This window comes from Schistocerca cancellata, chromosome 4, assembly GCF_023864275.1.
Source record: "Schistocerca cancellata isolate TAMUIC-IGC-003103 chromosome 4, iqSchCanc2.1, whole genome shotgun sequence".
Classification (NCBI taxonomy): Eukaryota; Metazoa; Arthropoda; class Insecta; order Orthoptera; family Acrididae; genus Schistocerca; species Schistocerca cancellata.
Window position 1 is genome coordinate 60,934,022 of NC_064629.1, and position 15,935 is coordinate 60,949,956.

General features: G+C 37.7%; 1 protein-coding gene across 1 annotated transcript in view; it reads right to left on the bottom strand.

The window, feature by feature from the left end:
• Positions 1–9,363, bottom strand: part of LOC126183907 (histone-lysine N-methyltransferase 2D-like) — a 220,954-nt gene extending 211,591 nt beyond the window's left edge. Inside the window, exon 1 of the mRNA XM_049926250.1 lies at positions 8,974–9,363. Coding sequence (XP_049782207.1) covers positions 8,974–9,360 — 387 coding nt within the window. The 5' untranslated portion in view covers positions 9,361–9,363. The remainder of the gene's footprint in view (positions 1–8,973) is intronic.
• Positions 9,364–15,935: the final 6,572 nt, after the last annotated feature.

A 15,935-nucleotide genomic window follows, 5' to 3' on the forward strand; every position in this document is an offset into this window, starting at 1 on the left:
AATGCAGTATCCCTATAAAACCACTTAAAGAAATATTATGCAGTGTACCACAAAATACTGCCTTTTTGTCTGAGCAAGAAGTTTGGGGTAACTGATATGAGTATAAGAAGCCTTATAAGTAAAAGAAAAGATTATTTAATATCAATGCAAGAATGTGGAAGATCAAAAAGTTTATGTGATGTTCTGTCACTTTATCACTGAAAAGTAATAGGACTTGGTCAGATTCACGTTCAAGAATAAAAAATATTACCACATTACTAACAAAATAGTGAAGGTATGGTACTCTGGTGTCTGATAAATTGTCTCTGTGTAAGTTCTGTGATTTCCATTTCTCATGAAAAATGAATTTGAGATAGCATATGTTCAGTTTTTTTAAAGTGGTGATGTTACTACCTAACAACAAAAAATCTAGGATGGGATAATGACAATACTATGAAAAGAAAAGATTCCTACTCACCATATAGAGGGGATGTCAAGTCACAGATGGCCACAAAGAAAATACTGCTATACATTTAAGATTTTGGACAAAAGGCCTTCTTCTGAAGTAGAAAACACACAATCATTCACACAAACACAACTGAGGCACATGTGACCATGGTCACAGGCTGCTGAACTCTGGAGTCTGGTCACAGCAAAGTCAGGCCCCAGTGGCCAGCAACAGTGGTCATGTGTGCCTCAGTTGTGCTTGTGTGAACATGTGTGGTTTTTCTACTTTCAAAGAAGGCATTTTGACCAAAACTCAAATGTATGGCAGTCTTTTTGTTGTGCCTATCTTTGATTCAATGTCTCCTCTATAACATAAAATTCAGTCTATTCTTTTCATGATATTGTCATTTGTGTTAATATCTGCAATGTATATTGAAGAGCCAAAGAAAGTGGTACACCTGCCTAATATTGTGTAAGGCTCCTGTGAGCACACAGAAGTGTCACAATGTGACTTGGTGTGGATTCAACTAATGTCTGAAGTAGTGCTGCATGGAACAGATACAATGAATCCTGCAGGGCAGTCCATAAATCTGTTACAGTATGAGGGGATGGAGATCTCTTCTGAACAGTATCTCCCAGTTATGCTCAATAATGTTTATGTCTGGGGAGTTTGCTGTCCAGTGGAAGTGTTTAAACTCGGAAGAGTGTTTCTGGAGCCACTCTGTAGCAATTCTGGATGTGTGGGGTGGTACATTAACCTGTTGGAATTGCCTAAGTCCGTTGGAATGCACCATGGATTCATAAGGTTGTCTCCATACCCATACATGTCATCCATTCAATACAAGTTGAAATGAGACTTGTTCAACTAGGCAACATGTTTCCAGTCATCAACAGTCCAATGTCAGTGTTGATGGGCACAGCTGAGGCATAAAGCTTTGTGTGATGCAGTCATCAAGGGTAGACAAAATCCCATATTGATGATGTTTCATTGAATGGTTCACATGGCAACACTTGTTGACAGTGCAGCATTGAAATTGGCAGCAGTTGTCATTGGTCCCATTCTTGTACGATCTTTACCTGGCCACAGCAGTGTCAGAGATGTGATGTTTTACCATATTCCTGATATTCATGGTACACTTGTGAAATGGTCGTAAGGGAAAATTCACACTTCATTGCTACCTCGGGGATGCTGTGTACCACCGCTCATGCACTGACTATAACACTACATTCAAATTTACTTAAATCTGGATATCCTGTCATTGTAGCAGCGGTAACCAATTCTGACAACTTTGCCAGACACTTGTTGTCTTATATAGGCATTGCTGTTTATGTCTCTCTGTATTTGAATATGCATGCCTATACCAGTTTCTTTGGTGCATGAGTGTATTTTCTGTTGGAAACACAACCACCCACACTTACAAGGTAAAGATAGAGTGACATCCTCAAATAATAGAATCTTAAAATTTGCATCAAAAAATTCAAAATTCAGAAACATTGTGTGGAATGCAGTGTTAAACTAACACATTTGCCATGTATCCATACTGAGAGAAACAGCTTTAAGCAGACTGTCTATAGAAAATGATAATAGTAGAAGCTGAACTGAAAGGCTTGTCAGTGCAATTATATATGTTTTTCTAAAGCTTTTTTTTATGGAGACTGTGAAGTTATTTTGCACAATGGTCTGGCAAAAGCAAAGTAATTGCTCAACAAATAGCACCCTCATTTATGTACAGGTTTGTGCAAAATTGTATAATTTGTACATCAGATAAAATCTCAAAATATCTAAAACAAGTTGATTGTAGAATAAACTGTGACAGTTTCTACAGCCTTGTGCTTAAATGAGACATAAGTAAGAAAAAAATTAAATTCTCTGCTTCAGAAATAAGGGTAAAGCGAATCTATTATATTAATCTGACCACTAAATGTAGTACAGAAAATAAATGGGAGAACTGCATTGATTATCATGCACTTTTCTGAAGTTGCACACTAAGGTTTTCTCAGTGATTCATTATGTTTGTATAGAGAGCCTACTTTGATGTATCTGCCATTCTACAGTGCTTTTTGAGCAAATGATTTCATTCCTTTAAGTGGTCTCTAGATTAGTTTTCAATTTTTGCATCATGAAATCATTTCCCATAATTTACATTTCAGTGTATCTTATTAATTCCTAAGAATTTACATAGTTATAACCATATTTTTTATACATAAAGTAAGCTATTCATTTTATATCTATTGGTTCCCGTGTGGACTGTGCATTTCATTGCTGCCTAAAATGATAAAGGCATTGAGTTTTAATTCTAATGGGTAAACCTGAAGTCTAACAAACCACGGTGAAGATAAAAAACATGCATATCTTCATGACACATAGCTAACAATACATTTCTTTGAAATATATTTGATGAATTAATTATTGCATTTGTTTCTCTAGAAGATATGATATTTGTAGAAGTGCATGAGTCACCAGAAACGTATTTCTGAAAATAATGATTTGTCACATAGAAAATTTTATAGATGAAAATTTATACATTCAGATGAACTAAATACTCAAATTAACTCACTAGTATGCAAATAAGTATATATAGATGATTTAGATGACAAACATTATGTGTAAGTTATGTTATAGGTATCAGGGGTGTGCAGGAAGTGTTCTGTGTATTACATGTACAACAACTGAGAAAGCTGCCAGTTAAATTGTCTTTTACAAAGAACAGAATACAGCAGTAGAATGTGGCAAGCAAGCCTCATACATATGGTGAAGCTCATAAGATGCTCATATGTGCCTCTGTCATTAGTACCTGCTGAAAGTGGATGAACAATGGTATGATGCTGGACATTCATGACTCATACAAAGAATTTGACTTTTGCTCTCTCAGTAAAGAAGAATATTTGGGATTCTATACTGCAGCCAATAGTGAAGTACATTGTCAGTCAGGGGATAAACATTTTGCACCCAAGTCATTCTGTATTGTTGTCCTCTGGATTAAACAAGAGATGAATTAAACATTTCCTCTTGATAAGCAGAGACAGTAATTCTCAGAGCAGAAAGAGGAAAGTTATTGTTTTCCATGTACTTGGGTCCACAGCTATCAAATATTAATTGAAAGACAGTATTCATAAAATGAAAGACATCTTTTTGGAAATTTATGATTGATCTGTAGAACAATCAAAACAATTTGCACTGTCAGATAAATCACACTTTCTGCTGTGTCTAGTTGACAATTTTTTTATTATACTCCACCTTTCATGAAAGTGATTGCTGGAGCCATGTACCTCATGACATACTGGGTTTAATAGTGACATTATGAAGCTGTGGATGGCATGGTCTCGAATCTCTTCAGGTCTGAATTTTTCTTACAGAAGGTGCCATTCCATGTAATGACTATTGTAATACACACATCAAAAAAAGTTTTGCATCACCTTGGTTCCAAGAGCTCCGGAACCTGTACAGAAAATTGGAATACCGATCAACATAAACATGATTTCTGCCCTTTTTGCATGTTGTACCACCATACCATCATACAGCGAGACCTTCAGTGGTGGTGGTCCAGATTGTTGTACACACTAGTACCTCTAATACCCAGTAGCACATCCTCTTGCATTGATGCATGCCTGTATTCATCATGGCATACTGTCCACAAGTTCATCAAGGCACTGTTGGTCCAGATTGTCTCCTGCATCAATGGCAAGTTTGATAGGGTTCATGTCTGGAGAACATGCTAGCCACTGTAGTCAAGCAATGACGTTATCCTGAAGGAAATCATTCACAGGATGTGCGTGATGGGAACGTGAATTGTCGTCCATGAAGACAAATGCCTCGCCAATATGCTGCAAGTTGCACTATCAGTTGGAGGATGGCATTCACGTATCGTACAGCCATTATAGCACCTTCCATTACCACCAGTGGTGCACATCAGCCCCACATAATGCCACCCCAAAACATCAGGGAACCTCCACCTTGCTGCACTCACTGGACAGTGTGTCTAAGGCATTCAGCCTGACCGGGTCGCCTCCAAACACGTCTCCGACAATTGTCTGGTTGAGGGCATATGTGACACTCATTGATGAAGAGAACATGATGCCAACCCTGAGTGGTTTATTCAGAATGTTGTTGGTCCAATCTGTACTGTGCTGCATGGTGTCATGGTTGCAAAGGTGGACCTTGCCATGGACGTCAGGAGTGAAGTTGCTCATCATGCAGCCTATTTTGCACAGTTTGAGTTGTAACATGTCGTCCTCTGGCTGCACAAAAAGCATTATTCAACATGGTGGAATTGCTGTCAGGGTTCCTCCAAGCTGTAATCTGTAGCTAGCAGTCATCCACTGCAGCAGTAGCCCTTGGTTGGCCTGAGCAAGGCATGTCATTGACAGTTCCTGTCCCTCTGTATCTTCTCCATGTCCAAACAAAATCACTTTGGTTCATTCCGAGATGCCTCGACACTTCTCTTGTTGAGAGCCCTTCCTGGTACAAAGTAACAATGTGGACATGATCAAACCACAATATCAGCTGTCTAGGCATGGCTGAACTAAAGACAACATGACCTGTGTACCTCCTTCCTGGTGGAATGTCTGGAACTGATCGGTTGTCGGAGCCCCTCCATCTAATAGGCACTGGTCATGCATGGTTGCTTACATCTATGGGCAGGTTTAGTGACATTTCTGAACAGTCAAATGGACTGTGTCTGTGATACAATAACCTCAGTGAACGTCTATCTTCAGGGGTTGTGGGAACCGGGGTGATGCAAAACTTTTTTTGATGTGTGTATAATTACTTTATTATTATTATTATTATTATTATTATTATTATTATTATTAATAGTATTATCATATTTCTAATATTATTTTTATTTATACACAAATGCATCACAAATGCCAATATACACTGAAGAGCCAAAGAAGCTGAAATATGTGCCCAATTCTGTGTAGGGCCCCAGCGAGCATACAGAAGTGCCAAAACACGATGTAGCATGGACTCAAGTAATGTCTGAAATAGTGCTGGAGGAAACTGGCACAAGGAATCCTGCAGGGCTTACCATAAATCTGTAAGAGTATGAGGAGGTGGAAATCTCTTCTGATCAGCACGATGTAAGGCATCCCAGATACTTTCAAAATGTTTATGTCTGGGGAGTTTGCTGGCCAGCGGAAGTGTTTAAATGCAGAAGAGTTTTCCTGGAGCCACTCCGTATCAATATCTGAATGTGTGGAGTGTCACATTGTCCTGCTGGATTTGCTCAAGTCTGCCAGAATGCATAATGGACACAAATGGATGCAGGTGATCAGACAGGATGCTTACGTCGATGTCACCTATCAGAGTTGTATCTAGACATATCAGGGGTTCTATATCACTCCAACTGCACAGGCCCCACACCATTATAGAGCCTCCACCAGCACGAACAGTCTCCCTGCTGACATGCAGGGTCCATGGGTTCACAATGATGTCACCATACCTGTGCACATCATCTGGTTGATACAATTTGAAATGGGACTCATCCAACCAAACAACATGTTTACAGTCATCAACAGTCCACTGTTGGTATTGATGGGCCCAGGTGAGGTGTAAAGCTTAGTGTCATGCTGTCATCAAGCGTACACGAGTGGGCCTTCAGCTCCAAAAGCCCATATCAATGACGTCTTGTTGAATGGTTCACACGCTGATGCTTGTTGATGCCCCAGCATTGAAATCTGCAGTAATTTGCAGAAGGGTTGCACTTCTGTCATGAATGATTCTCTTCAGTTGTCAATGATCCCGTTTTTGCAGGATCTCTTCCCAGTTACAGTTATGGCAGAGATTTGATGCTTTACCAGATCTGGATTCCTGATATTCATGATACTCTCATGAAATGGTCATACAGGAAAATCCACACCTCATTGCTACCTCGGTGATGCTGTGTCCCACCACTTGTCAACCGACTATAACACCACATTCATTCTCTCTTGAGAGAATTATCTTGCTGATAGAGTGAGTCTATAAACTATAACATAAAACTAGTTATGAAGTCCATTATATGATCTGTTGTAGGATTTTAGCACCTATTTTCACACGTAATGTATTTGCTCGTCATGGAATTGTTTCTACAACAGCCACTAATATTTACAGTATTGTTTCACGAAGGACTCAGAAAGAATCTGCCAGTTTTCAGAAAATGGTATTAATAGGAGTTACAAGTACATATTTTCAAAGTAACTAGACAGCTCTATTTGTTAAAGTTTTTGAGGCATTCCATTTACATCACATGTAGATGAAAAATACTGACCTAATCTTCTGGTGTGGGTTTATTATCGGGTTTTCAATAATGTTTCACAAGTGTCAGTTTCATCATCATTACATTTATATACCTTATCTGAGTCAGAACATAATACTATTTTCAATGAAGGTCAATGAGAGATTTTTGTACTTGAATGACTTTACAATTAATGTGACAGAACCATCACTTTAATGCCTATCTTATAATTCAACATTTTCAATTTATTGTAAGGCTGTCATATTTCAATGGTTGTAGATCTCTTATGCTTCAAATATAATGTTGGGTAGCTGGTAGCAAAACGATTGATTTTAGTACAGTTTGTGTTTAAAATTATTATTATCTGTCATTATTATCTGCACAAAAATTGAAAATTATTCTTGCTATTCTGAGTAAAATTAAGTTGCAAACAAATATCACTGAAGTCAATGTACCTGAGAAGCACTTTCTCCTTTGAACTACGTGTAGCAATGAGTATTCAGTACTGACATGCAGTAAGAGGTAGAAGAGAAGTTAAAATAGATTTTCATGCATACATTATGTAATACTGGGAGCTGTGAGGATATCGTATTACAGTTGTGTTATATGGCTAACACCATTATATTACAATTTGTGTTGAAGGATTACTATGGAAATCCATCCTATTATAATGTAATATTGCAACAGTAGCAGGAGATCTATGTAGCAATATTAATTATTTAACTTTCTTGTTTTCTGATAGAGGACCAAGAGACTCCAGCTGTTTGTAAAAATTTTTGATGTCACTAATGTAAGGAGTAAAAATGTCTGTATGTGTTCCCTTAAACAACTTGTAATGCTCCAAGTATCTGTAAATAATGCAACAAATATACTAGTACTTTTCCTTCAGTAACTGTTAAACATATTTACATCAGGAACTGATCCATTTCTAAAACTGAAGTATTTGGTGTGCTGTTTCATTGTGAGTTTTATGCAAGTATAGATCTGTTTATGTGGTTGGTCTGACACTAATAGTTTCCATTCGTTGTTCAGTTCTGAAATGCCGTATCTAGTGAAATATCACCTATATGGAGAAAGTAGAGTTTTTCATGAAATTTAAACTTATTACCAGATTATTTGTATGTGATTATTTCCTTGCAAAGCTGTACCATCTGAGAGCACTCAATAGGGAATGGTAAGCAATTTTACATTATTCTTGAATACGATTTCAATAATCACTACTGCAAAAGTCCCACTATTACAGTTTGTTGCGTGTGTGTAAAATAAACAAACAGACATATAGCTAAACTGAGAGAGTGAAATGTCACTTGTATTGATGCCAGAATGTACCAACATTCTGGGTACAATAATCTGAGGAAACTACAAAATGTAAATATCTCCTGTCTGTTTCAAATATCAGTAATATTTCCTTGTTTTTAGGTTATTTGTATGATATCAGTAAAAAAGGCAACTTGTGAAATAATTTTCTGTCACTTCTCTTATGAATGTCTATGTAAGGTATGAAATGGGTGTGTTATTGTTATATACTTCTAAAATGTTTGTAAAACCAACACTGCAAATCTTTTGAATGTAGCTTATGGTGGATGTGCCTGTATTGGTGTACAGAAGTCTCCTTGGTTTTGGGTAATGTGCATGCAGATAATAGAGTTTTCTTTATGCATCAGTGCATGCAGGCTCTTGATGAATTCATTTTCTGATGGCAGAAGGTATCTACATTGGCAGGGAGGAGGTTACCTGGAACCGCTGCATCAGCTCTTGTTCTGCTGTCTCTAGCGATGGGGACACATCCAGGATTGGCGATAGGTCTGTCACAGGAGACCATTCAGCAGGTTCAGATCTAGCTGCTCGGGCCTTCCTATTAGCTGGAGTCTTCTGTGGCAGAAATGATAACTGACTGGCTAGGAGCCATGGAGAGGCCAATGGGGTCGTATTTGACAGTTTCAAGTGGGAGGAAATACTGATACTCTGAACCATCCCCAGACTGGGCACAGATTAAGAACTGAGTAAGAATGAAGAATATAAATTAAGCTACATGTCACTGAAACTACAGTAAGGACTGACTGGATTGAAGATTTCACAAAACTACAGTGCTAAAATAGACTACAAAATTTCTATACTAGATTATGATAATAAAGGAAGTGCAAATATCAAACAAATATGAAAATTGCATACTACTGATAGCAAGTTATATTTAAATTTTGCATCACTACACTATGAATTCTAACAGTTTGTCTGCTATGCTTAATCAGTTGTATGGAATTTGGAAATTCGTTAAGTATAGTTGATAGGAAAGCATGCAGTTACAGGGCATTCAGAAGTATTTACAAACCTGAGCAGCACTGAACTTGGATTTGGCTTTCGTTTGCTGCAACATTTGCACCTGTTTCTGAAACTGTTCCTGCTGCTCTTGTTGCTGTTGCTGCTGTATTTGTTGCTGCTGTATTTGTTGCTGCTGCATTTGTTGCTGCTGCATTTGTTGCTGCTGCAGTTGTTGCTGCTGGATGTGTTGTTGTTGCATCTGTTGCTGCTGAATTTGTTGTTGTTGAATTTGCTGTTGTTGAATTTGTTGTTGCTGTATTTGCTGCGGTTGCAACAACTGCTGCTGCTGCTGCTGCTGCTGCTGTTGGGGCACAAGCTGTGGCTGCTGTTGATGAAGAAGTTGCTGTTGTTGGTGCTGCTGAATTTGTTGGTGTGATGATGCCTGTTGTACTTGCATGAGTTTTTGTTGCTGTTGTGCTTGTTGTTGCAGCTGCATTTGTTGTTGTTGCAGTTGTTGCTGTTGAAGTTGCTGTTGTTGTAACTGTTGCTGCTGCAGCTGCTGCTGCTGTTGTTGTAACTGCTGTTGTTGCTGTTGCAGTTGCTGTTGTTGTAGCTTTTGTTGTTGCAGGAGTTGTTGCTGATGTTGAAGTTTTTGATGATGGGCTTGTTGCTGAGTTAATTGTTGTACTTGTTGTTGCTGCATGATATTTTGTTGCTGTATGTCATGCTGCTGTACCTGCTGTGTTTGTGGTTGTTGTTGCTGCGGCTGTTGTAATTGGTGCTGCTGCTGCTGTTGTAATTGGTGCTGCTGCTGCTGTTGTTTTTGTATTTGCAACTGTTGTGTTAATTGATGGTGTTGGGAGCCATTTTTCAGGTACATTGATGATGAGAACTCTGAAACTGAATCACCCATCTGAAAATAAAATGAAAATGTTATGTTTCCTCTTGAGACTCTACACCTTCAAATTACTATCAAAGGAAATTGAAGAATGCATACTGAATTACTTCAAGGTTTTCCCAAAATAATTCTTATATAAAGCTACTATTGTATCACACATTTTCTTTCATACTGAAAATACAACAAAAATATTCATTGTAATAACCCTTGTTAATCTCTTGCAATCTAGTTTTTGCTCACTGTCCTAAGATCTATGTTTGCTGTTGCCTTGAAGACAACTAAGAGTCATAAAAGAAATATCTTTACATCTGAAAATATCTATAGCCAGTTGGTCCCTACATATTGCAATTAACAATATTAGTACAAGAAGCTCACAAGAACGAATGTACATATATATGTATTTTAGAGACTTGCGCAAAGCATAATACTATGTGTTAGACATTCAATTTGATGCATCATTGCTACTTAGCAATTAGATAAATATGTGTTACTGTAAACAACTTTATTTGCATTTAATAATATGGACATCTACCTCTGGTTCTGTATTCACACCCAAAAAATGATTGTAAGATACTAGAAGAGAAAAGTTCATACAACTTAAATATTTTTCCGTTTTCATGTGCAGCATGTGGCATGTGGGAAATTGCCTCTTATGTACATCTGCATATGCTTCTGTTAATCCAATCATATTTCCAAAATTTGAAGAGTGTTGTGTTAATCTTCACTAAAAACCAATTCTATACATTATGGAAATATATTTTAAGGAAAACACAACATCTTTCTCCATGAATCTGTGTATTTAAATTTTATGGTTCTTTACTATGTTATATGAAGACACAAATTCCTTACCAGACTGTCATTCTTTCCTTAATGGATTTATTGTATTTAGTAGGTCCCATCATTGAAAAGAACTTTCAGACCCATTGATGTATTCAAAGTACACATTTACACTCTAACTGTTAATAACCAAGGACACTAATCTTGGCAGAAGTGAGCAGTTTCAACATCTTTTGATATAGATAACCACACATAAATAATTTAGGTATGAAGGGGACCACTCCTGAATAACAGAAGTGTTGAGTCATTAAAAGTCACAAACAAATGAAAAAAAAATACTCACATGTTTTCTTTCTCTTTCAGGTGTGCCTGTCGATGACTCAATGCTTCTGTTATTTAGTAAGTTGTCTCTCTTACTTCTAAATTATTTACATTCTGCCACAATTTTCCTTACCCTATAGATAGCCCTATGTCTTGTAGAAGCCTTTTTAAGGACCTTAAAACTCTAACACTTGCTTTCTGATAGAAGTACTCATTAATGATTTTTGTTGCTAATAGTAAATATCAGTTTCAGCTGAATGATAAAAAATCCAAAAGTAATTTTCAAGTGTATTTAGCCTTTGTGCCTAGAGATCATCGTAGATTTCTGTACTTTAGAGCAATGGTATTCAACGAGCTTTCATCTAACGTAAGTCAAGGAATTGGGGATCCCAATTAATTCAAAAGAAAATTAAAAACATTAAATATTATTTGAATATCTAGATTTCAAGATGGAAAAGTTCTGCAAAATATGGAGCAAATATCATTGTTCACTGCGAAGCTGTATGACCAGTAGTAATGGGTTATAAAGAGGAGTTTGTGTTTACAAACATAAGTAATTATTCTCTTTGAAAAATTCACATCCAGTCAAGCAAATATAAACCTGGTATGAATGTGAATAACATTAGGTATTACAGTGATCGTTCATTGCAACTGCAATGTATGGATTAAGGTTCTAATGAATAAAAGCATGATTGTCCAGTGTTAACTCCAAAGCGAACCTACCCCAGTGATAGGGTTTACATCTTAACTTATTGTCTTCCTCTGGCACTTGATAGCTCCTAATTTTGTCCCCATTTATTGAACACACAATTTTCTGTCAATGTATCTTTGATTGGAGTTGCAATTGTCTGTGACAGGTATAACGGCCACCAGAATGCATTAGTGCTTTTCATGTTTTGTGTAGTTGCCAGGCCTGGCAGGGTACATAAGGAACAGTTTTAGCCTTGGAATCGTGCTGTGGGAAGGTTGATTTCAGCTCATGAATGGTAGTGACTGAGAGAACTCTGATGGCACAATGGTACAACACTGACATCCTGCATCCTCATGTGTTATCTCTCACACAGCAGTATTGTGATGCTATTTATCAACTTCACAATGATGTCCGTATATGACATGTTATAATGAACCAGTACCACAGGGACTTTTGTTAAACAGTAGATTATAATTCCCATCCTGACTGATGAAATTTGCAAATCCATTTCTTTTTCAGCTATATTGTATCAAAAACTGCAAGTATGATATTCAAAAATGCACATTGGGATCAATGTATTGTATGGGAACATTTATTTAAAATTTCAATCTTTTTCATGTTTTCTGTTCTATTCTGAGAATCAATTTTTATCTTAGATTTTAAAGAAATTGTTTATCCTACAAATTCCACTTGTTTCTTTCAACTGTAATAGAGCCAAATTTACCATATTGCAATATTTGGTCACAAAAGTTCCATTTCAAAATTATGTTCAACAATAAATTATCGTTTTATTTCTATAAATTTTGTCTATATGCAGTATCATATTATCTTCATAAATGTTAAATGAAGCATCCAGAAAAAAATGTGTACAAAATTTAATTTGCCTTTTTTTGTTGGTTTTGAAAAGATCAAAATTCTCATGCTATAAAATACGTCCAAATGGTTGTGGGGGGTGGGAAGGTGGTGTGGTGGACGGGGAATGGGAGGGATGGGGAGGGGGGGGGGAAGGCACTACATAACTAGTGTGTGACAAGTTGGGTTGAACAGAAAATGGGCTTGGATAGCTGAAGGGGGTAAGGGACTGCTTGTGTAAAGCAGGAAATGTGGATTCAAGTGCCACTCCATCAAAAATTTTCACTTGTTGCCACTGAATTCATTTTGATGTCCAGTTGCAGCTGATGCCAGAATTCATTTCATTCCATTATATATATATATATATGTATGGTTACATGATCAAGAATGATGCCTGCTCTTTTGGACATGTTTGAGAGACCACATATTTATGGCTTGGTGACCCTTAAGATCGTTTCAGTGTGGATTCATTCTCTCTCCTGAACTCATGCATGAATCCAGTGTGATATGGTGGACAGGGGGTGCTATGTGAGTAGTATGTGACAAGTTGGGAATTTGGATCAGGAAAAAAGTGTGCTCAGATAGCCAAAGCAGTTAAAGTGATAGCTTGTGTAAAGCAGGAAATCTGGGTTCGAGTCCTGGTGTGGCACCTTTTCTAATTTGTAACCATTGAATTCATTGCAGTCCTCAATTAAAGCTGATCTCACAGTTTACATTGTTGAATCAAACAGTGCAAAATCCAGGAAGTAACATAACAATATTATGAAAAGAAAAGTTGCTACTCAACATTAGCGGAGATGCTGAGTCACAGATAGGCACAACAAAAAGACTGTCACAAATTAACTTTTTGTTGTTGTCACAGATGGGCACAACACAAAAAAGCTAATTTGTGACAGTCTTGTGCCTATCTGTGACTCAGCATCTCCACTATATGATGAGTAGAAACTTTCCTTTTCACAATTTGTTTTGCTGGTATCACATGCCAAAGACTTAGACAGTCTTTGATTTGCTTTCAACTAAAGTAGTATCGGTTAGGGAATGTTGTGACCAAGTGTTGGTTTGGAATGGGGGCAAATGAGTGTTGTCTTTGGTCTAGAGTGGAGATGCATTTTTGGTCTGTATGCTGAGAACTAAGTGTATATCATGTATGCCATTTTTACTTACTCTTGTGACTATTACTGGAATATGGAACTGAAATGCAGTTCAGTCTTGTCAACTTGCAAATAGTATTTATCATACTGAAATAACTAACACTCTCTTTATTAAAATTCAGAAAGTAGAAAACACGAAGATAATTGTTTAAAATGTCCAGACTGGAAATAAACCACAGTGTCTTCTTCCTTTGAATTTATATATTCACTGGAAAGAATGAGTTTTTCAGTATGCAGCAGAGTGTGCACTGATATGAAACTTCCTGGCAGATTAAAACTGTGTGACGGACCAAGACTCAAACTCAGGACCTTTGCCTTTCAAGGGCAAGTGCTCTATCATCTCAGCTACCCAAGCACAACTCACACCCCATCCTCACAGCCTTACCTTTGCCAGTACCTTGTCTCCTACCTTCGAAAGTTCACAGAACCTCTCCTGCAAACCTTGCAGAACTAGCACTCCTGGAAGAAAGAATATTGCAGAGACATGGCTTAGCCACTGCCTGGGGGATGTTTCCAGAATGATATTATCACTCTGCAGCAGAGCATGCACTGATATGAAACTTCCTGGCAGAGTAAAACTGTGTGGTGGACCGAGACTTGAACTTGGGACCTTTGCCTTTCGCGGGCAAGTGTTTTACCATCTGAGCTAGCTAAGCATGACTTTTGCCCCATCCTCACAGCCTTACTTCTGTCAGTACCTCATCTCCTACCTTGCACTTGCCTGTGAAAGACAAAGGTCCTGAGTCTGAGTCTTGGTCTGGGAAACAGTTTTCATCTGCCAGGAAGTTTAATATCTTGACTGATACTTTAAAAACATGGACCTGAAAATCATCCCCTAGTTGATGAGCTGAGCCACAGATCAAGATGCAACAATCATTACTGAACAGGTAGTCTACACTGCTGTTTCCTATGACACTCTGCTTAACATTTATAATTCAGATAGTTATGACAAAGAAATGTAAATACATCAATTATATTACCATATCAAAGACTTGTTATATGGACAAAGGGAATGGTAGTGATTAGAACCTGTCTCTATGAACTGTCTGTGTGATGTTGAGATAAACGCATGGTCAGCAAGTTTTGCAGATCTGTCCCCAATAGATCATGTGTGGGACCAGCTCATATGTCAACTGTGTCCGGGTGCCAGTATCCAAGATATGAAGGACCAGTTACAACAGCTGTTTCCAGTTACCCTCAGGAAAGGACAAAACAGCTTTATGACACCCTTCCCAAACAAATCAGTGCATACATCCAAGCCAGTGGGGTACAATTTAATACTAATAAGTGGGCTCATACTGCCAAATTCTTACTGTAATCACTGAAATAACATTATATAGCCTCTCAACTCATAAAGTTTCAATTCTTTTTCTCCTCCCATTCTTTGTGCTTTACTTTTTTTTGCTCTGTAGTATATAATTGCTAGCACTGAGTGCTCACAATAAGTCACAGTCCATCTTGTGGTTTTGATGTAGTAAATACTGATGATGCAGGTATGTAATAATGTTAAAGATATGCTTCCAGCAACCCATAGAGTGTGTTACAAAAACAGAAAAATATTGGAAAGGGAGATAGCTTTATTATTTTTCTGCATGCTACTTGATCAACTATGCTTATTAAGCAGCTGTTCTTGTGTTATGTTACAGATTCTGCTACGTGATAAAATTTAAGTTCATATAAGCAACAACATGGTATTCACATTTTTTAGTTAAGGCCTGTATTTTCCTTATCTGCAATGTAATACTGTGGAGACTATGGTTTTTATACACTAATACATACTGACTATAATAGTTATGACCAGTAATAATAACTATAGTTAAACTCTGGTAATGAGGAAGATATGGGGACCTGTTTTAGGTAACGGAGAATGTAGGAGGAGGAAAAACCAGGAAATCTACCTTCCGATGAGACAACCAAGTATCCTGCAGAAGATAAAGAACAAAAGAATACAATGGGTAGGCCATGTAGGCCACGTGCCAGATGGAAGACTGGCGAAGATAGCACTAGCAGGGAAACCAAACACCAAACACCCCATTGGATGACCTAGGCAACGCTGGATGGATGACCAGGTGAAGGATCTAGCAGCCCTGGGAATCAAAGACACCTGGAGGAACCAGGCACAAAACAGGAAGGAATGGAGGCAGTTTGTGGAAGCAGCACATGGTCTGCAGGGCCTATCTATCTAACACAATCTCACTTCATACCCATACCCATACCTGACTTCACTTTCTACAGTTCTCATGTCAAATTGCATGTACATGATGTGCATTTAACAATGTTACAACATGTAAATTCAGACTAATTTGGACTAGTGTGTAGACACTGTGGCACACTTATTCAGT